The sequence below is a fragment of the Ambystoma mexicanum genome, chromosome 5q (genome assembly GCF_040938575.1).
Source record: "Ambystoma mexicanum isolate Mex_15411 chromosome 5q, UKY_AmexF1_1, whole genome shotgun sequence".
NCBI lineage: Eukaryota > Metazoa > Chordata > Amphibia > Caudata > Ambystomatidae > Ambystoma > Ambystoma mexicanum.
This window is the reverse complement of record NC_090933.1, coordinates 276776751-276802494: the sequence shown is the minus strand read 5'-3', so window position 1 is coordinate 276802494 and position 25744 is coordinate 276776751. Positions and strand designations below refer to the sequence as shown.

At 46.6% G+C, this 25744-nt stretch overlaps 1 protein-coding gene across 1 annotated transcript in view; it reads right to left on the bottom strand.

Annotated features, from left to right (window-relative positions):
• Positions 1–25744, bottom strand: part of RTTN (rotatin) — a 2784523-nt gene that overhangs the window by 1585219 nt on the left and 1173560 nt on the right. Inside the window, exon 23 of the mRNA XM_069620779.1 lies at positions 10651–10747. Within this exon, the coding sequence (XP_069476880.1) occupies positions 10651–10747 (97 nt within the window). The remainder of the gene's footprint in view (positions 1–10650; positions 10748–25744) is intronic.

Below are 25744 nucleotides of genomic sequence, written 5' to 3'. Positions count from 1 at the left end.
TTTATTTTGAGCTGCCTATGTAGAGGCTTCTACATGCAGTGGTCCGGTTCCAATGTATCTTTGAATAAACTGAACGGATCAGACACCGGTTCTACCGCAATGCAATGTCTGATGTCTTTGCACAGTCTGCTCTGTAGTCATTGGCTCAAAACAAAATGGCGGCTTTGAGACAGTGGTCACAGGTTTTGATCAGCACAGGGCCAGGATGAAGGCTCCAAAGTCATTGGCGTTGACAGCACCGGTGTCACACTGGAGTCTGCCTTATTAAAAATAAAGAAAGAAATTAGCCCAGGCCCGAACTAAAATGGATGCAGGAGCTTTTGTCTTTCTCTTTAGGAGGAGTGAGTTGCAAGGGTCTGCTCAAATATTGTACACAGACTCCCTAAATGCCTTGCATTCCTTAGAAGTTGAAAATAAAGGTTGCTTATCTTTCTTGTCTGGCTCTTCCAACCTCAAGCAACACCTCTAGCAGTTTTTGCAGTAGGAGAACAATGAATCCATCGACCTCCCATCACAGATCATCTGTCGCATAGGGCCCCTTCCATGGGGTGGCAAGGCCCAACAGGGGATTAGAGAAAAGGGGGTGGGGGTGTTACTGCGATTGTGTTAGCATCACTTGGGTCTAAGGGAATGGTTCGCCAGCCGTGGTTGGTATGTTTGTGCTGGGGAGACTTGGTCATATTCCAGTATTGGGCCCAAATGTCTGAAACAGTGAAGCGTTCCATCCTTAGCCGCCGTGACCTTTTCCGCGACCAAGATGTCCCAGATCTTGGCCCACTATAATTGTATGAGGGTGCCCTCCCGAGTTTTCCATTGGCGGGCGAGAGTAATTTTAGCAGCTAGGTGTAGTTGAGTAATTAGCCAGGCAGTTGTTCCAGTTTTTGGGTAGCTTTCCGGATCTGAAGTCCCTAGTAGCATTACCTCCGGGTTCACTGGCAATACCACACCAGTATAGAGTTGGCCACCACCTCCCAGAAAGTCTGTGCCACAGGACAATCCCACCACATATGAAATACGCCCCACATTGTCTAGAGTATTTTGTGTTAAAAGAGCTCTCGAACTGGTGTTAACGTGCTGGAGGATAGTACCACCAGTATAGAAGTTTAAGGGTACATTCTTTGTTGGTAACACATCTAGAGGTTGTGTTAAAACTGGACCAGATGTCGACCCAGGTTTGATCGTCTATTGGGTGACCCAGATCAGATTCAAACTGAGCCATGTATGTAAGTTGTATGGTTAGCATATCGTCTTGCAGCAGTTCATAAAGTCTTGAGGGGTTTCCTTTCCGAGGGCCCTCCTGTAGCGTGAGTTCTAAGGAATTGAGTACCCTGGTGGCCGCTCGTTTAATGTGTGGTTGGGTGATCCAATGTCGGATTTGGGTGTATGAAAATATGTCTGATTCTGGCAAAGCGAAACGGCATTTATCAAAGGTGAACGGTGTGCCACTTTAGGAGAGTTGCAGACGGTCTCCCAACTTTTCAAGACTCCAGTTCTTAAAGTTCACCAACCACAGGCAGGGGGTAAAGTCAGGATTATGTAAAACTGGTGAGCGTGGGCCCACTCACCTAGGGGGCCCTTTCTTTTTTAGTGCCCAATCCCAGAGTCTCAAGGCGGATTTAGGCGAGAGTGATCGTCCAGTATTGACATGCCGCCAGAGACATGAATAGCAGGGAACTGAGTGGGGGGTGAACACCTAGCTTGTTCGATGAGTACCCATTTTGGGGGGCTTACGGGACCTAACCAGGCAAAAAGTCATCAATTGTGCTGCGAAATAGTAATTATGGCTGTTTGGGGCATCCATCTTCCCCCATTTGGCAGGGCCCGTCATTACCTTTTGTGCAATACGCGCTTTCCACCGCTCCATATACACCGGGAGACATGTCTCTGAAGTTGAAGGAGTGGTTTACGGGGGATTTCCACTGGAAGGGACGAGCAAAGGCACAGAAATCTGGGCAGTAGGTTCATTTTACATGCCGTGATTCTTCCCATAAGTGAGATCTCTTGGGCTGCCCATCTCTTGAGGGCCATCTCCAGGTCCCTAAACAGGGGAGGGAAGTTGGCTGAGTAAAGGCCTTTAGGATTTGCCGCAAGGTGGACCCCCAAATAGTTTGCCGTACAAATGCTCCATTCCAATGGGCATATAGGCTGGAGGACCTCTATTGTTTCTTTTGTCAGTCCCACCCCCAAGGATCCGGATTTAGCATAATTGATAGTGAAGCCTGAAACACTTTCAAAGGAGTCTAGTTTTGCCAGCGCCTTCGGTAAGGAGTATTGGCTCTTAGCTAGGGAGAGCAGTAGATCGGCATAGAGGGATACTCTGTACTGGTCCCCCTTGACCACCAACCCCTCGATAGTGATGTTATGGATACGTTGGAGGAACGGCTCCATAATTAAAGCAAAGAGATTAATGGGGAAGGCAGGCACCCCTGTCTTATCCCGCAGGAGAGTGGTATGGGAGCCAAGAATTTCTGGTTAACTTTTAGGACAGTCTTTGGGGATTTATAGTTGGCTAGTAGCATTTTACTGAAGAGGGGCCCAAAGCGACAAGTCTCCAGGGCAAAGCACATTAATGACCAGTCAACCCTGTCAAATGCTTTGGTAGCGTATAGGGTGAGTAAAGCTAGTTGATATTGATCTATTATTTCTATTAGGTTAATGGCTCGCTGAATATTTTCTCCAGTGGTTCTTCCTATTACAAAGCCTGTTTGTTCAGTGGCAATGATTTTGAGAAGTACATTTGTTAGCCTATTTGCCAGCACTTTAGAGTATATATATGCATCTATATTAAGCAATGAGATAGGCCTATATGGGGCACATTCTCTTGGGTCTTTTCATGGCTTTCACAGCAGAATAGTGGAGGATTCCTGCATGGAAGGTGTAGTGATGCCCGTCTTCCGTAAGGAATTTAGGAGTTCTCTTAGGAGGCCTGTGAGGGCTGCCTCTATGGTTATTGGTAGTTCCAGTGTCTCCCTATCCTCCTCCGACAGACCAGACAGGGCGGCTTTTGCTATGTATCGTTCCTGTTGGGCCAAAGGTGCGTGGGGTCGCTGACATAGTGTCAATCAAGTGTGCCACTCTCAATTACAGCTTGGCTTCTTCTGAATATCGGATTGCGGGCTGAGAGTCTTTCAGGCTTATAATCAGATTCTGCATTCGGGCTTTCGCTAGTTTCCTGACCAAAAACGTGTTAGCCTTGTTGCTGTTAGCGTAGTGGCTTTGTTTGGTTTGTACAAGGGTTTGAGAGGTTTCCTCTGCGTAATGGGCTTCTAGTTTGTTGCGGGCGATGCGCAAGGCTCGAGCTGCTTTAGGGGACCAGCCTTTCTTATGGTTTTGTTCGGCAGCCACAATTTCATTTTCCAATAGCTCTTTAGTCTTTAGACAGCGCTTTTGGTAAGCCGCCGCCTGGGCTACCAATTCCGCTCTGATAACCGCTTTCATTGCCTCCCATCTGGTGGCAATCTAGGTGGGCCTGACGGGGGTTGGCTTAGGTTATTGCGTCTCTCAATGCCATGCCATTCAGCATTGGAGCATAGATGATCCATCAGGGTCTCGGAGAGGGGTGGGGGGGGCGATCAGGATTGTGAATCTGGGCTGTAAGGATCCCTGGAGCAAGGTCTGAGATCACCTTTGTTCCTATCAGTACCTCGTCAGTGTAAGGCAGGAGTTGGGGACTAGTGACCAGTAGGTCAATGCGCGAGGAAGTACAATGTACATGTGAAAAAAAAACGAGTAGTCTTTTGTTTCTGGGTTTAGGACCCTCCATGAGTCTACCACGTCCAGACACTTAGGAGAAGCAGGCCTAGGGCAATTTTAAAGTCTCTTGGTGCCGGTTGATGAGATTAATCAGCCTGAGGGTCTGGGACCCCAATGAAGTCTCCTCCTATCACCACCTGGCCCTCCAGGAATGGAAGTCAGTTGGACTCCAAGGCTGTTAAAAAGGACTCCTTTCTTTCGTTAGGGGCACAGACTGAAACCAGGGTGTAATTGGCCAAACATCTTACCTTTGATGCCAATGTATCGCCCTTCGGGGACGGATGAGCACCTCCAACTGCGTGAATTGAATCCCTCTTGCCAGCAGGATTGCTGTGCCACCTTTTTTGGAGCCGCTGGTCGCCAGAAACTGTCTTGGGAAGACCCTGCTGTGTAGGTGTAGAAAGTCTGCTTTGAGCAAATGGGTTTCTTGGAGGAATAGTACGGAGCTGCCCAGGTCGTTTAGACGTTGGTGTGCTGATCTGCACTTGTTAGGAGCGTTAAGGCCTTGTATGTTAAGCGTCACAAAGCAAAGTTTTTGATGGGAATGGGCAGCCTCTTGCGGATCTGGCCAGCCCTCCTGGGGAGAGCGTGTTCGGGCTCAGTTGCTCTTCAGCTGCCATCAGGTACCATAAACTTTCCCTATTGTTGTTGCAACCAGGTTTTCAACTTTTGTAAACCAAAATGAACTTGAAAAACCAGACAAAAACAAAACTGGGCCTGCCGGACATTTGGCAATTGAGCATATGCACACTCTAGGCTGGCGTATGCTGTGGGAGGCCCGAGATCCCTCAATGATTTGTCATTGGGAGCCAAGGGTGGCCTTTCCAGGAAGTTTGCTAGTAGAGAATCTGCAGTAGATTCCATGGATTTCAAATCATGACTGTTGTGGAGAGTAACCCAGTTTCGGTCCTTTTGCCATTTCCTCCACGTGTTACGTCGTGGCTTCGGGACTTTTCCCAGTCCCCTCATAGGCGATGCGGAAGTGAGGTCTTCATCCATGGTCGAGGGTCCCCAAGGCTTCTTTGAAGGAGTTAATTATTCATGACTGCCCCTCATACGTGAATTGACGTGAATTGGAGGACTGCTGGGAACAACCAGTGATATTTTATTTTCCTGTCTTGGAGGAATGTTGTCAGAGGTTTGAGTGCCCTTGCTTTTGTATCGTTGCTGATGCCAGGTCCTGATAGATTTGCATCGGTGCCCCTTGGAAAGTCAACTCGCCCTGCAGCCGGATCACGGCCAATGTCTCTTGTTTGGTGGAGAAAAAGTGAACGTGAGTGATCACGTCTGGAGGGTTTTCTGTGGATGCCCCTCTGCAATTCCGTAGCCTGTGGGTACAGTCTAAAAGTAGCATTGCCTTATCACAGTCTGGGTGTAATGTTTGGAGAAGATTGCTCAAGTACTCCTCTAGGGCCTGATCGACACCTAATTCTTACATTATTTCTCCGGGCCCTGTTTTCGATATCTTCCTGCTTGAGCATTATGCCTTCGCTCTTCTCTTCCAGCACCTGAATCTTCCTCTGCAGATCCGTCAGTTGCGTTGCATGGTCCAGTGATTGATCTTCTGTTTCGCTGACCCTGTGCTCCAGCTCCTGCATCTGATTGTCTAGGCGCTCCACCCTAGATGAAATTTCCGTCATACAGTTCCGGAATTCAGATTTGATGCTCACCAAGAGAGATTGGATATCTTCTTTTGTAGCCCACTGGCCCACTGGTCTCTCAGGTGAGTGGGTCAGGGTGCACCCTGACTCTGGTTTCCTACTTTTCTCATGCAGCTGCAACAGGGTGGCCTTGGCTGCTGATTTTGGACACTTTGATTGTTTGGCCATTGTGATAGGTATCAGTGAGTCTCTTTGGATGTGTGGGTGTGGGCCGTTGCGCGACCTCCTCTCTCCGCCCCCAGGTAACTGGGCTCCAGGCGGTCAGGGAGAGCATCCCTGCAATGGGGAAAGGAGCGGAAGTCATAGCTTACAAGTTCTTGGCTCGTAAATTGTGCATCGGAGGTGAAAAGAGGTGGGGAGAGCAGTCACTGTGTAGGCCTGGGCTCTGAGCTTTATGGATTAATTGAAAGGCCTGCAACAGTTGGCTGCTGTCCCTCTGAGCTTCAGAGGGTGCAGCACAAATTGCTTGCCAGGCATAGGGCCCCTCCCCCATTCAAATCTCTCGCTACACTGTTATCACGGAACGATCCGTAGCTTTAGTTTTACTCCCCCGGGTCCCGTCCCGATGATTGCTTACTGTCGTATTAGTCGGCATGCCTGTGCGTGCTCATTCCAGTGGCCACCCTGGAATGTGGAGGAGTGGAAGAGTTCTTGGTATTATGAGCGGGCAGAGTGCAGCCTCAGTCCCTGTCCTTTGTGGCAGGCGCTGCCATCTTGCCCAGCGCTGTTCCGAGCGGGCTCATACCGCATCAGCGATATCCTGGCTTGAAAGGAAGTCCTTCGTGGCGTGCTCACCAGGCTTCCCCCAGGGGTTTCCCCTGCAGATCCACTTAACCGTGGTGTGAGCTCGGTTCCATTGTATGCCGAATTTCCCGGGACTCACAGGCATCCCACGGAGGCTCTCAAAGAAGCGACCGCATTGCAGGAGCTTCAAGCCACGCCCCCGGTGATGCTTCTTTTTCTTCTTGCAATGTCTTCTGACCTGGAATGATGGTCCAAAGGAGGGTTCGGCACCAGTCTTTTTCGGCATAACTTTGGAGGGTATCTTTGGAGTAGTATTAGCAAATGCCAAACATAATCTGGTCACCCGCTCCCTATCCACCTTGGCTGCCACATGAGAGTATACGCACTCCTAAATGTCCCAATCTTTTTCGGATCTGTTGCCAACATTGAACAGGGACCGTCTTTACAGGCCTTAAAGCCCAATTTTGGAGGACGCATTTTTAATTTACCCTAAAATTGTTAAGTGAACTCGACGGCTCCCGATAGTTACCATGGAAAAAAACATCTGAGGGGAAAAGAGCGCAAGCGGCTCAGATCATATATACCAGTTAAATCATTCCTGCATGAGATGGAGCCGATTAGAGGACGGCACTGATGCCTCAGCCACATGGCGTCACCTGGGGCTAAGAAAAAGGTTTCAGAAGCCGACTTCGCCAGGATATTTCACAAGATGAGGAATCTGTGTGAGGAATGTGTACATTAGAAATGTAATTTGGTGGTGACGCACACATACCAGAAAAATTAAGGATGCACATTTATAGCAGCTACAAATAAAAGCATTAATGATTTTGTAGTAGGGGGTTAGGGCTCCAAGAATTAACAGAGGAACTTTGAGTGAGTGTTGAAAACAGCAGTTTTACACAAATATTAGTTTGCTAAATACATAAATAGCATTAAGTAACATCAGTAGAGTTTGTTTCTTTCATTTTACTTGGACTACACGTGGACCATAACTAGAGCTTACCAGTCATGGTATAAGAATTTGAAGCATGGTTGGCCCTCAAGCAGTTATTGGCATAAGTAGTATGCGAGGCAATGAAGCTAAATGCCTTGCATGCCCGCCCAAAATAACTGCCTTTGAATCAAGAGGAATCAGGCAGAGAGGACTTTAGCGACAGCGATCCTCGGTTGTGGTTTAACGCCAGGACACAACTCTAGCTAAAGCAAAATCCGCCCCAAAGTCTGAGACAAACCCAGCTAACAGGCACTACACCACCAGAGCTCCGTACGTCTTCTCCCAAGTCAGATGCTACGCTCTAGCAGCACCTAGCCATTAACGTTGGAGGCACTAGGATAAGTGGCTCGTATTTGAAGCTGTGCATTATTTATTTATTTTCTTGCTTATAAAGCGCTGGAAACCCGCAGGCATCAGGGCGCATACATAAAACATGTAAGTAACAAACAAGACTAAAATGCTCTAATCTTATTTATCGGGAAGTCCGGGGTATGAAGTTTATTAATTAAACAGATGGGTTTTAAGGTTCTTTCTGAAAACCCGATGACTGGGTTCAAGTAGAAGTGTTATGGGCAACTTGTTCCAATTCTTGGCTGCCAGAGCGAGGAAAGCTCTGCCCAGTCCTGTGACTCAACTGAAGGATGGCACTGTGATCCTGCCTTGTGTCTCTGACCTCAATGAACGATTCGGAGTATATCATTGGATATTTTTCTTGAGGTAGGTCAGCGCAGTGCCATATAGCCACCTATGCACTAGTGCCAAGGATTTAAAGAGGATCCTATCTTTGATCTTGAGCCAGTGTAGTGCTTTCGTCCCCTCAGAAATGTGGTATCTTTTCTTTATGCCTTTAATGATGCGCATGCATTATTTTGCATGACCTGGCATCTAGTTTTTAGTAGCCCCAAGCATGAGGGAATTACCATAGGCTAGCCGGGACAGAATGATAGCCCTGGCTATTGTGGCTGTGTTGGTCTCCCTCAAGAACGGGCGGATGGATCCGAGTAGGCAGAGATAATGAGAATTGTTCTTAAGTAAATAATTCACCTGCGCCTCTACTCCCAGAGATGCCTCCATGAACATTCTGGGGGTTTTAACCTGCCCAGACACGTGTATGCATGTGTCCTTGATGTGGAAAGACTCATAGCCTGGCCCTAATTTGGCTCTTGCTTGGCGGATGCCGAAGATTATCATCTCGGTCTTTTTGCTGTTGAGTCACATCCAGTTGCCCTCCATCCAGTTTTCTATAATGTTGTACAGTGTTGAAATTTTGGAACTGTCCTTAAGATGATCACCCTCCAATTCTACCACCAACAGGGTATCGTCAGCGTAGTTTGTAAAAAACGCGCTGCCGCTTTCCAGTAGTTCACACAGGCAGCGCATATATAAGTTAAAAAGAAGGGGCGATAGGCTAGCTCCTTGTGGAACCCTGTAGCTAAAATGGGCTGCCTTCGAAAATCCACCACCCCCCCAACCCCTCCAAATGAATTTTTGCCTCTTGGTCCACCAAGAACAATGTTAGCCATGCTTCCTTGGAACAGCCGGCCATTTTGTCCAAAACCTAATGTAATAGTTGATGGTCAACTAAGTCAAAGGCCGCACTTAGGTCCAAGAGCATTAGTAGCCCTGTCTTGCCCTCGTCAAGAATGAATGCTAAGCATATATGTGTGAAGGTCCAATATGGCGGTCTCTCTGGTGTCAGCAGCGCGGAAACCCTATTGTTGGTCGTAAAGGATAGAATTGGCTTTGACGCGTTTCTGAAGTTGTGCTGTGGCCATTTTGTCCAGGACCTTAAGTATAAAATTGCAGTTTGTAATGGGGCGCAGGTTACCTGCGGCGTCCTTCGGATCTAGGCCTGGCTTCTTGATGAGGGGGGTGATGGTAACTTCCTTGAAGGACTAAGGCGCAATGTCTTCCTTGAATGAGGAGTTTACTATTTTGGTCAGGATTGGAGAAAAGATTTCCTTACTTTCCAATATGATTTTCGGGGGTATAATGTTCTCCGAAGAGGAGGTAAGTTTCATAGTGCCAGGCACCTTAACCATCTCATCTTCCAAGATGGGATGGGAATTGAAATTGGCTACTTACCTCTGGCTAGGTTCCCCAGCTGATATGGGTGTCACCCTATTAGTAATTCTCTAGCCAAAGTTATGGTGTCTCTGGCTTTCTGATTTTTAGAAGCAAAGGCCTTTTGTACTAGTTCGCAATCCTCCTGTGAAGGCGCAAAGGGGGAGATAGAGCCTTAGGTTTTTCTATAGACTTAAGAATGTCGAATAGCTTGCTGGTGGAATTAGGTGCAGCTGCTATTAGATCATTATAGTGGTTTGTTTTGGCTTCTCTAATGCCCTTTCTATATCTTGAATACATACATAGCTATTGTTCTTTAATGACTGGTGACGGGTGTTTAAGCCACTTCCTTTCTAAGCTTCATTAGCATAGCATCCGGTAGAAAACATTTTCTTAATCTATCAATTAAATGTAAAAGAAAGGAAGTAACAGAGTATATTTCCAAAGGATATTATTGGGCATATTTTCTGTACATAATTTCCATAGACATAATTCTCAATCAATCTTGATTTCTTAACCGCTAAAATGCAGCAGTCATTCAGATGTTTTTATTGGGGAACAGAACTATTTATTCAACATATTAATTCAGTCGAAGGTCTATAGGAGAAATAGGCAAATAAAAGACTAGTTATATGCAATTAGGGATAGTTAGCTAGGATAGATTGGCATGGGGGCAGGTAGAGAAGTAGAGTCTCCCAAACAAAAGTGTAGATAAGCGAAACAAAAAACTCTATTATCCGTAACTGTAGGAAAAGCAACAGACATTTCAGAAGACACTGCAGTGGCTTAGGTGTCAATTAACTTGCACGAGAAACCTTCAAAAGTCAACAAATCCTACAAGAGAAAGGCGTTACGAAATACAGGTTGCCTGCAGAGGTTTACAAGGTAAATACAGAACAGGGGAGCTCAGGGGAAGGTACACAACACTCCCTAGTTAGTTGGAGAGGAAACTAATCGGTTGTTCCCCTTTTGTTCTTGTAGCAATGAAGCATTACAGTATAAGCAGACACTTTATTTTGACTCATTTCCCCTTTTCATCCGTGCTAAAGGTTTAGAGAGTTTCTAGGTAAGGACAGCATGAGCACTTGGCCATAAGGAATCTGTAGTGCATACCTTCTGTCGTGTGCTGCAAAGACTTGTCGCCTGAGATAGGGTGCTTACTATTTGATAATCCTCAGTGCAGTCCCTTGATTGCAGACATTCAGGAACATGTTAAATCCTCCATCATGTGTATAGTAACATACTCCATTATGACAGTTTTCCTTCCAAAGCTCAATTCTTAAGTGATCCTGTTTAACAATGTTTGTGCTTGATATTAACTGTTCATAATTGTGTATTTAAGATTCTCCAAGATCGATTAGGATGGTATCCACACAACAAATATTAAATAAAAACACAAATTAGTGATAACTAGGAACAATCTGTATACTTTACCATGCATTTGGTCTTGAAACATCATCAAATAACAAGATACAAAGAAGTGCAGAAGCTTCTGTGAGAATTGTGGTATCGTCTTTCAAAAGCAATGAGACTGGAAAAGAAAAAGTACACAAGAAGTATAAACATCCATTCTAAACAGGAAGGCACTTGAAACAACTGGATTCTAATATGCATACATGATGACAAAAGGAAGAACTGTATGTCGCACAACACACCAAGAGCCCATGTCTCTTAACCATATTATCACACAGTCTTAGTGTACTTCGCATAGGATGGGAGAAGCAGACTTCAAAGACAACCAAAGCCAGTGATTTTGTAAAATATATTATTTTTTTATTTCAACTGTCATGTGATTTTATCCATATTTCACATCTACTTCTTCACTGGCTCTTGTGCTTAATGGTGGATTTCAAACATGAATCACTAGGGCCATGATGACGGCATGTTTAAAGAGCCAGACACCTAACTTCGGCCAAGTAATTCATACATGTACACTACAAGTACCACAAACCAATGGAACAAATCCCTTGCAATCACATAATTGATGGAACAGCCAGTCTTTCTAATTGCCTGCAAAAGACAATTGCAATCAACCGCAGTTTGCATACACTGCACAAAGTCCACATATAGAAAATATTTTGTGGTTTAACCACATTTAGTCTTGTTTGCTAAAAGTGTAACAACTTGACTTTACCAGATAGTTTGCATGTTTTTGCCGTCTACAACATATACCAGTCTTCAGATTTAAGAATGGATAGGTCCTCCTCATGTAGTTTCACGGGTCAGTCATCGAGCAGGGAGTTCAGAGATTTCATGGGACTCTTTGATTTGGTCGATGTTTGGAGAAATTTAAATTGGAATGATAGGGAATTTTCGTTTTACTCATCGGCACACGACCCATATTCGAAACTTGACTATATCCTTATGTTGGATAACTTAGCTGAGGTGGTATTGGAGGCGAAAATAAGGGAACGTCACCTTTCAGACCATTCTATGGTTACTGCGATGTTGTCATTTAGTTCTGATCAAAATGGTGTTCATAGATGGAGGCTGAAACTGTTTGTGCTGACAAATAGGGATGTCTTGACAGCATTGGAAATGTTTATTCCGAGATATTGCCAAGGAAATGAGGGATCTGCGGATAGTATGGTGGTTTGGGACTCCTTTAAGGCTTGCGGTAGAGGAGAGCTGATGAATTGGACTGCTAGGGTTCGGAGGGTTGGTGAAGCAAAACTGAAGAAATTGGAAGAGGAGCTCGGTGAATTGCAGAGAACCTATGTGTTGTCAAATGATGGGAGAATAAAGGCTAGAATGGAAGTGGTTAAAGAAAAGTTACATTGTGAGTTGAATTCGCAGGTTGAAAATGGGTTGTATTATATGAAGCAAAGATATTGGGATGGGGGGATCGTGGGGGGAGAGTCCTGGCAAATAAATTAAAGAGTTATACTGAGAGAATGTATATCCAGAAAAGTGTGAATGACCACGGTGATATGTTGGTCAAAAAGGGTGACATTGGTGAGTGCTTTCGCTTATTTTATGCAGATTTGTATAGAGAGGATGTGTTCCCGCAGTTGGAAGAGTTGGATGCGTTTTTTGAGAAGATTGATCTTCCTGTTATATCTGAGGAGGGTAAAACATTTATGGACAGTCCTGTTACTGTTGAGGAGGTTACATTAGTGATTAGGAATCTAACTAGAGGGAAGTCTCCAGGTATGGATGGATTGACTGTAGAATTCTATCAGGAATTTATAGAGCTATTGGCACCTATTCTGTGTAATCTGTATAATTGTATTCTACAAGAGGGGAGGCTATGTGTAACAATGAGGGAAGCTATAATTACGGTGATCCCGAAACCGGGGAAAGATGTGACAAGATGCTGTAATTACAGACCTATTTCTTTGCTTAATGTTGATATGAAGATTTTCACTAGGATTCTGACTGTTCGCCTTAGTGAGTATATGGGGGGTTTGATCGATCGTTCACAGTCTGGATTTATGAAGAATCATTATGGGTAGGATAATATTAGAACGTTGCTGAACGTTTTGGACTTGCCAGATTCTGTGACCGATGACGTTTTACTTATATTTCTGGATGCTGAAAAAGCGTTTGATAGGGTGAACTGGAGGTTCTTAAATTACATGTTGTTGAAATTGGGGTTTGGGCCTCTGTTTGTTAGGGCAGTTCAGTCTTTACAGATGGGATTAACAGCGAAAGTGTGAGTGAATGGTGTATTTTCAGAGTCATTAACACTGTTTAGGGGCACACGACAAGGATGTCCTTTGTACCCTCTGCTGTTTAATTTGGTGTTAGAGCCTTTGTTGGTGTATATTCGGCAACATGGAGGAATTAGAGGTTTGTGGGTAGGGGATGGGGAACTTAAGGTGCTGGCATATGCTGATGATGTTGTAGTCGTTTAGAGTAATCCTGCTGAGGGAGGAGTCTTGTTGAAGGGCATTTTTGAGGAAGTAGGTAGGCTGTCTGGCTATCGGATTAATTGGGGGAAGACAGGTGTTTCCGCTAAAAAGCTCACCTAGGCATGAACAGTTGTTAGATTGGGATTTTAAGTGGGAAAATGTGAGTGTTAAATATTTAGGCATACATCTTATCCGGGATGTTGGGAAATTGGTTGAGTATAATGTAGACAAACTTGTGGAGGTGCTTCGGAAGGATATTAGGAGGTGGGAACGTTTCATGTTGACCATTTGGGCTAAGATTAACGCAATTAAAATGATTTTATTACCAAAAGTCTTGTATGTTCTTCAGTCTTTGCCCTTACTTTCACGAGGAAGGTGTTGCAGCGGCTAGATAGGTTGTTTCAAGATTTACTCTGGGGAGTGGGGAAGAAGGCTAAAATTCCTCGTTATATTATGACTCGCAGTGTCAAGGATAGAGGTTTTGGCTATCCGGTCCTTAAAAACTATGCTAATGGTTTCCTTTTAAAGAGGGTGTCTAGCTATTCTGTTAGTGATCTGCACCAGCTGTCTTGGTGGGTGCAGATTGAGGTGCGAAACTTCCTCCTATATGACATTAAGTGTTTATATTTGTTTGGAAAGTTGCCAGGGAAAATGCGCCTGTTGAGGACAGTTTTGGCATTGATGTCTCTAATTGTGGGAAATGAGCAAGGGTTATTCATTTATAAAGAGGCCTCCCTTTGGCACACCCCTGGTCTCCAGATAAATAATAGACCATTGAATTGGAGAAGTTGGATTAGCAGAGGTATCTTGAAAATTGGGGATATTTGGGGTGATGACGGAATGGTTCCTTTTGGTGGGCTCGTAGAGAAATTTGGATTACGAAATAGAGAGTTGAGGAGATACGATGATTTGTCGTGTTTGATGTCTGAAAGGATTTGGATGCTGGATGCTCCGCTATTGCGGGAGCCTGGGGTTCTTAATCTACTGACCTGTGGGTCTAGGAAAGTGTCGGATTATCTGTGTGCTATGCGGTTGGATGTGCAGTGGATCGATTCGTGGGGCAAGCTGAGATTGTCATGGACGGAGGAGTTGGTAGAGAATTGACATTGGTTGAATGGGATAAGGTTTGGAGAGTAACGGTACGGGCAAAAATGGATTTGCAATTACGTTACATACATTAGAGGATTTTGGGTAAAATCTATTGGACCCCTGCTCGCATGTGTGATTTGGGTCTGGTTGATTGTGATAAATGTTGGGGTTGTGGGAAAGTGAGAGGTACGCTGATTCACATGTTGTGGAACTGTGAGAGGGTGAGGACATTTTGGAGTGATGTAGTTGATAGGATCGACCAGGTTTGGAATATTGCATTTCCTAGGAATCCATTGGCAATTGTTTTACTATCACCGAGTAGCACTTACAGAATTAATTGGGTAACATCGTGTTGGATAACTAAGGGTTGTTGGTAGCTAAAAAGCAGATTTTGAAGGTGTGGAAAACGAGGAAGAAGCCAATAGTTGAGGATTGGATTTTTGATGTGCAAGTTCTTTCTCATTATGAGAAGCCTATGGTTTGTAAGTTGCACAAGGAAGGATGCTATGATGAACAATGGGGGAATTTCTCTGATCTTTATGGGTGAAATGTGCTTCATCTGAGAATTTTCGGATTGGTGTAGTTTACAATATATGTTGTGTGTTGTGGGTGTTTGTGTTTTGTTTTATGTTGTTGTTTGTGGTCCTGTATGTGTGGTTGTTGATTGTACTTCTTATTGGGATGTTTTATAGTTTGTGGTTCCTTTTTCCTTAATTGATATCTCTTAAATGATGTTCTATGCAAATTTCATTATTGACCTAGTCATTGTTATTCTGTATTTACTTTGTTTTTCTGTAATTGAATATGAAAATAAAGTGAATAAAAAAATTTAAAAAAGAATGTCAGGAAATCTTGGTCAGACAGAAGTACCTGCCAAAGTTGCTGAATAACTTCATACATGAGATTACTTCAACTCCAAAAAATGGTGATGAACATGATTTCCTCCATGGTTCCTTTTTAGTTTTGGCTATAAGGTGGCGCTTCAATGCCACATATAAGGCAAAACTATTGCTTTGCAATACAGATAGGAGAGAGATGGCATGTGAGGAGGGACCCAGCTTGTAGGTGTTTGGTTATTTAACGACCCACTGACTACGCATGGCCATACTAATTCCTATGACCATTTCCGCCCATTAGCTGTCATGTACCGGCGTGTAAGCAGTGTCAAGAAACGGATGCATAGCCCTTTAAGAACACTACAACCAGGGGCTTGGAAGTTGGCATGGCAACGCTGGCGTCCTCTCAGCGTTTCCCACGGTCGACGCTGGAAGCCGCGGAACGCTGTCATGTGACCTCACCTTTATAGTCTCCGCCTACACTCCAGATCGGTGCTTCTGATTGAGAATTGGTGGCGCCTCGTATCTTGTAACTTGTATCCAGCTTTCCCTTTTATCCCGGTTCTGTCCCTTTCCTTTCCCCTTCCCTCCAGCATTTCTGATTACCTCGTTGCCTCGACCCGGACCGTTTACCTGGCTTTGGATTTTGGACTGCCTTGTTCTTGTTTGCTGCCCGCATCATTCTTCGACCTCGGACCGCTCACGGATTTCCTAGCCTTCGCCCATTGGTTTTGGTTGCTCTTCGGTTATCTTCTGGATCTTCAATCATCTGGACTGCATCTGGGTATTTTGAGGAACTTTGGAACTTTTCTTGAACTTTGGATTGTTGACCTTGGAACTCTTGAACTTTTGGACTTCCAACCTGGGGTTTCCTTGTGACGCACACTATCTAGTGTGTATTTAGACGTCCTCGTGCCGGCGGGATAGGTGGTTTAGCTTTGCTGATATTCTGCATTGTGGACTTCGGAGTTCTTCTCTTCCTGGTTCCATCTGGTTCCCCCCGGAGTAACGGTAAGCCTAGGGGTTGTTATCAGAATTGGGTTCATCGTATTGCATTCTTTCTGTTGTGTTCGGGTTGGTCAGAAGGGCGGTTGTTATATTATCTGTATTGTGTTAACTCCTCACTTACAGATCCAACGCCTGTCCTCGGCTACTCGTACCACCCTGACTCTACATTACAACTCCTGCGTCCTCTGGGTCTCATCAGGTATCCGTTCTTTCCTCTGATTGATCGCTCTGGCTGTCCGTTCCTGGGGCCAGAGGGTTCCATCGGGAGGAAGAACTCTTCGGCTACACGACGTGGGCAACTGGATTCTGACATAATCAGAAGCCATTCTATATGGATACCAGTGAGACGCTGTCCACTATTTTACAATTGGTGGCCGATTTACGTAATGATATGACTGCGGCTCATTCAGCCACGCAGCGACGCATTGATGAGTTGCAAGCAGGGTTCCAACCCCTTGGGGCAGCTGCCCCACCTTTGGCCAGTGTCTCTGGGGCAGGTGCTGGTCCATCCCAACAGGGTGCTGGACCAGTTTGTATGACTACCCAGTTCCCTTTGGCTCCACCGGAACGCTTCAGTGGAGACCCCAAGACCTTTAGGACCTTTTTGAACCAATGTAGACTACACTTTCTGTGTCGTCCTGCCTCTTTTCCAGATTCCACTACTAAGGCGGCGTTTCTGTTATCTCATTTAGGGGGTACCGCGGCTGCCTGGGCTAATCCGTTGTTGGAAGAGGGCAGTCATCTTCTTTACAATTGTGACGCCCTAATTGAGGCAATGAGTCGTGTGTTCAACACACGTTATGCCACACAAGCTACGGATTTAGAACTGCTTGGTCTCCAACAAGGCAGTACACCTCTCCTGTCCTATCTAGCCAAGTTCAATCAGCTGGTGGCGGAAACTAATTGGCCCGAAGAGAAGAAGGCCTCTCTCTTCTATAAAGGGCTATCCGACTCCCTAAAAGACACACTGGCTACCGTTCCGGTGATACCTACTGCTTTTTCGGAACTATTGGATTTGGTTCTCCAGATCGATTCCCGACAAGCAGCACGGAGGGGTGAAAAGAGAACGGTTCCTCCTGTTGCTATCTCCGTTCCTTTACCTGCCGCTGGATCCACGGAACCCATGCAGATTGGGGCACTTAGAACCCCTCTCTCAGTTGAAGTTAGGGAACACCGGAGAAAGAATGGATTATGTTTCTATTGCGGAGGTTCAGACCACTTGCTCCGAGAATGTACCAAAAAACCTGCTAAGAAACAGGGAAACGCCAAAACCCGGTGACTGAAGGGGTCCAGATGCCGGGTGTTTCTTCGATAGACCCTACCATATACAGTCCTTATTGTCTATCTGTTTCCCTGTCGTCTCCCGGTTCTGAGAAATGGGCCGTGATGATGGTCCTGGACTCAGGCGCCACAGGGAATTACGTGGATGCCACTTATGCTCAGGAGTTGGGTCTGCCAGTTATGCACAAATCATGTCCTGAAGTGGTAAATTCGGTGGATGGCTCTTCCTTGGTCTCTGGGTTAGTGACGAAGCGGACTACTGACCTCACCATGATCACTGACTGCGGTCATCAAGAGAGCATCTACTTTGATCTCATTGCGGCACCACAGTTTAAATTCATTCTTGGCTTACCTTGGTTAAAATTGCATAATCCTTCTGTGGATTGGCATTCTGGGGAGGTATGTTTTCCGTCGGATTACTGTGAAAGGAGATGCCTCACTATCAGTTCGGAGATCACCAATCCAAGTCATGCTCTTGCTGAAACTACCCGTACTGTAGGGGCAGTACTTAACACTGTCCTTCCTATGGTGTACAGGAAATATCAGGACGTATTCGACGCACGTGGGGCAGAGATACTTCCACCCCACAGGCCCTATGACTGCCCTATCGAGCTGATTCCTGGAGCTAAGATTCCGTCTGGGCGCATATATTCCCTGACCCCTAAAGAGGACGTGATTTTGAAGGAATATATTGACAAATCCTTGAGTACTGGCTTTATTCGTCCTTCCCGCTCACCTGCTGCCTCACCCATGTTCTTTGTCCCTAAGAAGGAGGGGGACCTGCGTCCTTGCATCGATTACCGTGCATTAAATGCCGTCACGATCAGAAATCAGTATCCGATTCCTCTGATTTCAGTCTTATTGGACCAATTGGGTGCAGCTAAGGTGTTCACTAAATTGGATTTGAGGGGAGCCTACAATCTCGTCCGGATTCGCGAAGGCGACGAGTGGAAGACGGCCTTCAAAACCAAATATGGCCTCTTCGAATACTGCGTTATGCCCTTTGGCCTATGTAACGCTCCGGCGACCTTCCAATACTTCATCAACGACGTATTTCATGACATGCTAGACCAGTATGTAGTCGTTTACTTAGAGGACATCTTGGTCTACTCTCCTTTGGTGGACACTCACGTCATCCATGTCTCCAACGTTTTGCAACGTCTAAGAGAGTATCACTTGTATGCTAAGTTGGACAAGTGCAGGTTTCATGAAACCGAGGTAGAGTTCCTAGGCTATGATATCACTAGCCGGGGAGTGCAAATGAGCCAGTCTAAGATCACCGCGATATTGGAGTGGCCTCGTCCTGATACCTTGAAGGCTCTGCAATCCTTCCTAGGTTTTGCAAATTTCTATCGGCGGTTTATCCAAGACTTTTCAGCCATTGCCTCTCCACTTACTAAACTAACCAGCACTAAAAGTTTGTTTGAATGGAACGAGGAAGCTCAACAGGCTTTTGAGGCCCTAAAATCTGCTTTTACCACGGCTCCCGTCCTTCAACATCCGGATCCTTCTTTGCCTTTCATTGTAGAAGCAGATGCTTCAGATGTTGCACTGGGAGCTATCCTGTCCCAACTGTGCCCCGAGTCCGCTGGTTTACATCCTGTTGCGTATCACTCCAGAAAACTCACCTCCTACGAGAGGAATTATACGATCACAGAACGGGAATTGTTGGCTGTAAGAGACGCCTTTATGGTATGGAGACATCATCTTTTGGGGTCTTCCGAACCAGTTCAAGTGTTTACTGATCATCGGAATCTCTTGGCACTGCAATCAGTGAAGTGTACTACGGCACGTCATGCCAGGTGGCATGAATTTTTCGCCATGTTCAACTTCACCATTACCTATCGCCCTGGTTCTCTGAATTCGAAGGCTGATGCTCTTTCCCGCATCCATGGAGTCCCTGAACCATCCGAGCATAAAGGAGCTCTTCTATTACCCAATCAAGTGGTGTGTGGGTGTACCTTGCGCCCCTCTCTGAAAACAAGGATACAAGAATGGGTGAGAACTACTCCCTCCGAGATTTCTAGCCTGGGGTTGGAGGTCATCAATTCATTGCCTTATATGAAGGGTAAAATATATGTGCCTGACTCCGACACAAGACACACCGCCATACAATGGTGTCACGATTCAGCGGTAGCGGCACATCCAGGGACTGGGAAAACTATTGACCTTTTGAGAAGGTGTGCTGGTGGCCCTCCATGTCACACGATGTTCGGGAATACATCGTTTCTTGTGCCATTTGTGCACAGTGTAAACAGCAACCGGGCAAACCGGTGGGCCTGCTTCAACCCATGCCTATTCCAGACAAGCCTTGGCTTATGGTCTCTATGGATTTCGTAGTAGAGCTTCCGGTAGTCGACGGCTACGACACTATATGGGTGGTCGTGGACTACTTCACGAAATCAGCCTTGTTTGTACCCTGCCAGGGGATTCCTTCCGCTCCGGTTTTGGCGGAACTGTTCTTGAAGAACGTCTACCGAAGATTCGGTCTGCCTTCCATTCTTGTTACTGACCGGGGACCACAGTTCACTTCTCGTTTTTGGAGAGCCGTGACTTCAACGTTGGGTATAGACGGCAGGTACTCTAGTGCTTACCATCCACAAACCGATGGGCAAACAGAGAGGCTTAACGCCACCATGGAACAGTATCTACGATGTCTTACCCACCAACGCCAAGATACGTGGGTTTCTGTTCTACCTCTGGCCGAGTTCGCCTACAATAACTCTATGCATACGGCGACAGGTGTGTCTCCGTTCTTTGCACTATATGGCCAGCACCCCCGGTCTTTGCCCAGCATTGCTGATTGGCCATTACAAAATCCGGCTGCCTCTGGTTGTCTTAGGAACCTATCAGATACCCACGCTATAGTTAAGAGTCAACTATTACAGGCCCAGTCACGTACTAAGTCATCGGCAGATGCACATCGCTCACCGGCCCCTAACTACCGACCGGGGATGAAGGTCTGGCTGTCCACGAAAAATCTACGCCTGCCTGGTCGAAGATCCCTGTTGCCTCGGTTCGTGGGTCCCTACAGCATTCTGCAGGTTATTAACCCTGCGGCCCTCCGATTGGCTCTTCCTGCAAAATGGAAGGTACACCCGGTATTCCATGTCTCCCTAGTGAAACCATGCCACCCATCTACCAGACTTCCTGCTCAGCCACCACCGATTAGGGTGCGTGGTTTTGATGAATATGAGGTGGGTGCGATCTTGGATACCAAAGTCCGAAGGGGCAGACGCCTCTATCTGGTCGATTGGAAGGGCTATGGTCCCGTACGTGGGAACCTGTGGGAAACATCCATGCTCCGGCCCTATTGTGTCGTTTCTGGTCTGCTCGGGGGGTACCGGCGTGTAAGCAGTGTCAAGAAACGGATGCATAGCCCTTTAAGAACACTACAACCAGGGGCTTGGAAGTTGGCATGGCAACGCTGGCGTCCTCTCAGCGTTTCCCACGGTCGACGCTGGAAGCCGCGGAACGCTGTCATGTCACCTCACCTTTATAGTCTCCGCCTACACTCCAGATCGGTGCTTCTGATTGAGAATTGGTGGCGCCTCGTATCTTGTACCTTGTATCCAGCTTTCCCTTTTATCCCGGTTCTGTCCCTTTCCTTTCCCCTTCCCTCCAGCATTTCTGATTACCTCGTTGCCTCGACCCGGACCGTTTACCTGGCTTTGGATTTTGGACTGCCTTGTTCTTGTTTGCTGCCCGCATCATTCTTCGACCTCGGACCGCTCACGGATTTCCTAGCCTTCGCCCATTGGTTTTGGTTGCTCTTCGGTTATCTTCTGGATCTTCAATCATCTGGACTGCATCTGGGTATTTTGAGGAACTTTGGAACTTTTCTTGAACTTTGGATTGTTGACCTTGGAACTCTTGAACTTTTGGACTTCCAACCTGGGGTTTCCTTGTGACGCACACTATCTAGTGTGTATTTAGACGTCCTCGTGCCGGCGGGATAGGTGGTTTAGCTTTGCTGATATTCTGCATTGTGGACTTCGGAGTTCTTCTCTTCCTGGTTCCATCTGGTTCCCCCCGGAGTTACGGTAAGCCTAGGGGTTGTTATCAGAATTGGGTTCATCGTATTGCATTCTTTCTGTTGTGTTCGGGTTGGTCAGAAGGGCAGTTGTTATATTATCTGTATTGTGTTAACTCCTCACTTACAGATCCAACGCCTGTCCTCGGCTACTCGTACCACCCTGACTCTACATTACAACTCCTGCGTCCTCTGGGTCTCATCAGGTATCCGTTCTTTCCTCTGATTGATCGCTCTGGCTGTCCGTTCCTGGGGCCAGAGGGTTCCATCGGGAGGAAGAACTCTTCGGCTACACGACGTGGGCAACTGGATTCTGACATTAGCAGTCACTCTACCCCAAAACACCCCCATTACCTTTTTGTGCTATCTTTAACATGCAGTAGCATTAACATTTGTCCTGCCACTATTGCATTGTTTCTAAGTGTTCTGCTGCAAGTTAATGGCTTAATTGCAGTTGTAAAATATGCTACTTGTGTAATAAAGAATATCCTAACCAACTGTGCCTGCAGCCCCTTCATTTATATCTGTTCCTTGCACTGATGACCTGTTAAAAACAAAAAAGTTGGCTTTTTCAGTGCTTATCAGACTCTCCTATACTACTCACTCCTGACATGGGGAAGTATGAGAGCTGTAAAGAAATGTGATTTCATTTGACTATTATATAAAACAGATTACATATGTTAAAATGTGCAGACCCAGACATGTTTTATGGGTACAATAACTTGTACTGATCTGTGAATGTCCATGCGTAGCTTTAAACCAGCTGTGCCCATTGCGCAACATCATTACATTTTATTGAGTGAATATTCTTTACATTTAACCTAAGTGACCATCACTTTATTTCTCAATAAGAACAATGACTTTACTCTATGGAATGTTCTTTCTGATGAATTTGCCTTGCACAGATTCCTCATCTATGATAATCCTATCCAAGCTCAGCTGCTCTTCAGAAACATTTCAAATGGCTCAGCGTCAGCACCTCGGACTTCAGGGCCAGCATATATTGAGGCACCCTGTGACTTCAGTTTCACCCTTTTTCCCCAGCACTCTGACGCTTAAGGACCGTAGAACCAATGGTGTACTAGCTTTCCGCTAAGAGGGGCAGGTAGGGAGGGTGATGAGGAATCCATGGGAGGAACATCCATCAGAAAGAACATTACCGAGAGGTAAGCAATTTGTTCTGCTAAGGGATTCTTTCCTCCCACGGATTCCTCATCTATGATGGTCTCCTTCTCCAATTTATGTACTGCTTTGGGAGTCCATGTAGACCAGAAAACGCCAGTCAAGGAATCCAAGCAGAAATGCTTAGCAAATGTGTCAAGAGATGCCAATGTTGCAGCCTGGCACATGTCCACGAACGGCACTCCCTTCTGCAGGGCAGAGGTGGCAGCCATTCCCCTGGTAAAAGGAGCCGCGAGACCCTCAAGCACATCCTTCCCAACCAGATCGTAGCATTCTGAGATTCAGTGAATGATGCACCTTGGCAGGGTCTTTTTGGTCACAGCCCTGCCAGCACAAGCCCCAGTGTAACCAACAAAGAGCTGATCATCTTTTCTAACCTCTCTAGTACCAAGGACATACAGCTCAAGGGCCCGCACTGGGTCCAGCCAATAGAATCATTCCAATACCTTGGAAGGGGCGAGGTGGATGAAAAAACACAGGAAGATGGATCTTCTGAGAGAAATGGAAACCAGAAACCACTTTTGGCAAAAAAGAGGGCCTCATTCTCAAAGTCATCTTCTCTTTGGAAAAACCCAAATAGGGAGGTAAAACAGATAACGCCTGGAGCTCACCCGCCCGTCTTGCGGAAGTGATGGCAAACAGGAAAATCACCTTAAGGGTGAGCAATCTAATAGAACAGAAATGAAGGGGTCAAATAGGGCGCCCAAAAGAAATGTTAAAACTACATTCAAATCACATGCCAGGGCTACAAACTGGCGGGGAGGAAACTGGACACACAAGTCCAGCAAGAACTGCATAACAGTGGGGTTTGTGAAAAACAAGCCCTTTTCCCAGGACCTTTTGAACACCAAAATAGTGGTGAGGTATCCCTTTACAGTTCCAATCTGCAGGCCTGCTTGGTCAAAGACAACAGAAAATCCAACACGGGATAAAAGACAGGATGAAGATCCGGTCTCTCTCCCGGCACTAAACCGAAAACGGACGTCGCCTGACAAGTCCCACTCCCTGTATCTCAGTAGCCAAGCATAAAGGTTCAGGATGCTGAGGTTTGGTGGAGCCATCTCCCCTCTCCTCCCCCCTTTGACTGGGAGAGCAAGTCTGCTCTCCTCGGAAGGCGCCAAGGAGGGCAGATGGCCATTTCCACCAACTCTGAATACCACGTTCCTTGGGCCCAGTCCAAAGAGATCACAAAATGTGGTTCCCAACAGGCGCAATCTCCTTGGAACCAGCGGAATGACAGTGATCGGAGGGAAAGCATAAAGGAGGTTGAATGTCCACTCTGCCTTCAACGCATCCCCCATAGCCCCCTGATGAGGAAATTTGCTGTAGCATACCAACTTGCACTTCCTGTTGACAGGCAGCAACGAGGTCCACTTGAGGAGTCCACCAACAGGAGGATATTTCCAACAAAACCTCCTGACAAGAGCTCCCACTCATGGGCAGCTGACGTCTGTCTGCTCAAAGCAACCGCTGTAACATTCTCCCTTCCACCCAGATGTACCACCTTCAGGGAGACGTTCTCCAGAGCCCAGAACCATTGCGTTGTCGTCTGCACAGAGGCAAGGACCACACACCACCACGTTTGTTGAGGTAGTGTATGGTAACTGTATTGTCCGTCAGGATCAGCACAGTCTTGCGTTTCACAGAGGGAAGGAAAGCAACCAGGACCAGCCTGATCGCCCTCAGCTCCAGCAAGTTGATGTGTTCCTGAGACTCTGCGGGACACAACAGTCTGTTCACTGTCAGATCTGATAGGTGAGCACCCCAACCAGTCGAAGACACATCCGTGGCCGCCGTCACCTGGTGCCAAGGTTGAAGAAAAAGCGCCTGTCAGCAAGTTGTCTCACATGGCCCACCAACCAACAGGTCTGAAAGCTGTAGACGGTCTGACATATGACCCTGAAACTGCAACTATTGAAAACAGAGAAGCCTCTAAGGCAATATCATGCACAGCCATCCCTTCAGCACCACAAGGATCCAGGAAGTTATGAGGCCCAGAAGGCGCAACAAGGCTGAGGGCAGGACGCATTATTGGGACTGAAACAGGTGTTCCATCTGAAGGATGTTCGCCACTCGGTCTTCGGGTTGGAATGCCCTGCCTAGACGAGAGTCCAAGACTGCTCGATTAATCTGAGAGCTTGGGACGGGTGAAACGTGGGACTTTTTGTAGTTCAGGGAAAAGCCTACGCTGTGCAAGAGTGTATGTGCGGAGGAGATGTTCTGACACTAGAATCAGTGAGCCATTTCGGTTGAGACAGTTGTCGAGGTAGGGAAAGACATGGACGCCCTCTCTCCTGAGGTGAGCTGCCACCAACAATGGCAGCTTGGTGAAAACACTGGGCACCAAGGAGAGACCGAACCACAGAACCTGAACTAGTAATACTGTTGGCCCACCACGAATCTTGGGTACTTTCTGTGTCTCAGATGAATTGGAATGTGAAAGTGGGCATCCTGAAGGTCTAGTGATACCAACCAGTCCTGCAGGTAGAGAGCTTGCCTTGTCTGGGCTAGGGTAACCATCTTGAACTTGTCCTTGAAAAGAAAAAAGTTCAGCAGCCCCAGATCCAGAATAGGATGCAAGCCCCATCCTCCTTCAACACCAGAAAATAATTAGAGTACCAGCTCCTGCCTCATTCCGATTACGGTACCAGTTTTATCGTGCTCTTTAAAAGAAGCAGATGGACATCCTCCTAGAGGAAGGGATCCAGAGGCAGGGTGGTGGCTAAGGCCCGTGGTGCTGGGAGCACTGAATGAGTGGGCGACAATAACCATGATGAATGACCTGTAAGGCCCATTGACCATTCTGAACCAAACAGGGGAAGTCTCCCTCCCACTGGAGTAAACAGACAGAGCCAGTCACTGAGGTTCTGGACCCTGGGGAGTGGAGGGGATAGTGGCTGTAGCCGCACCTCCTCTCTGGGCACCCCTGCCTCTCGGAAAGCTTCTGCCAGTCTTCTTGGGGGGCTGACCACTGAATCTAACAGAACAGATAGAGTAGGGATGAAAACCCCTACCTCTGGCAGGCTGCGTGGGGGGATGATGCACGGCTAGATGCCAAGACACAGCCGTGGGCTTTGACAATTGCACCTTTTGGAAGGTGTCGTCTGCCTTTGAGCCAAACAGATTCTGGCCATCGAACAGCATATCTAACAGCCTTTTCTGTACATCGGCTGCAAACCCCAACATCCTCGACCAAGAGTGAAACCTGAGTATCGTGCCCATGGCTACGGATATGCCGCACATGA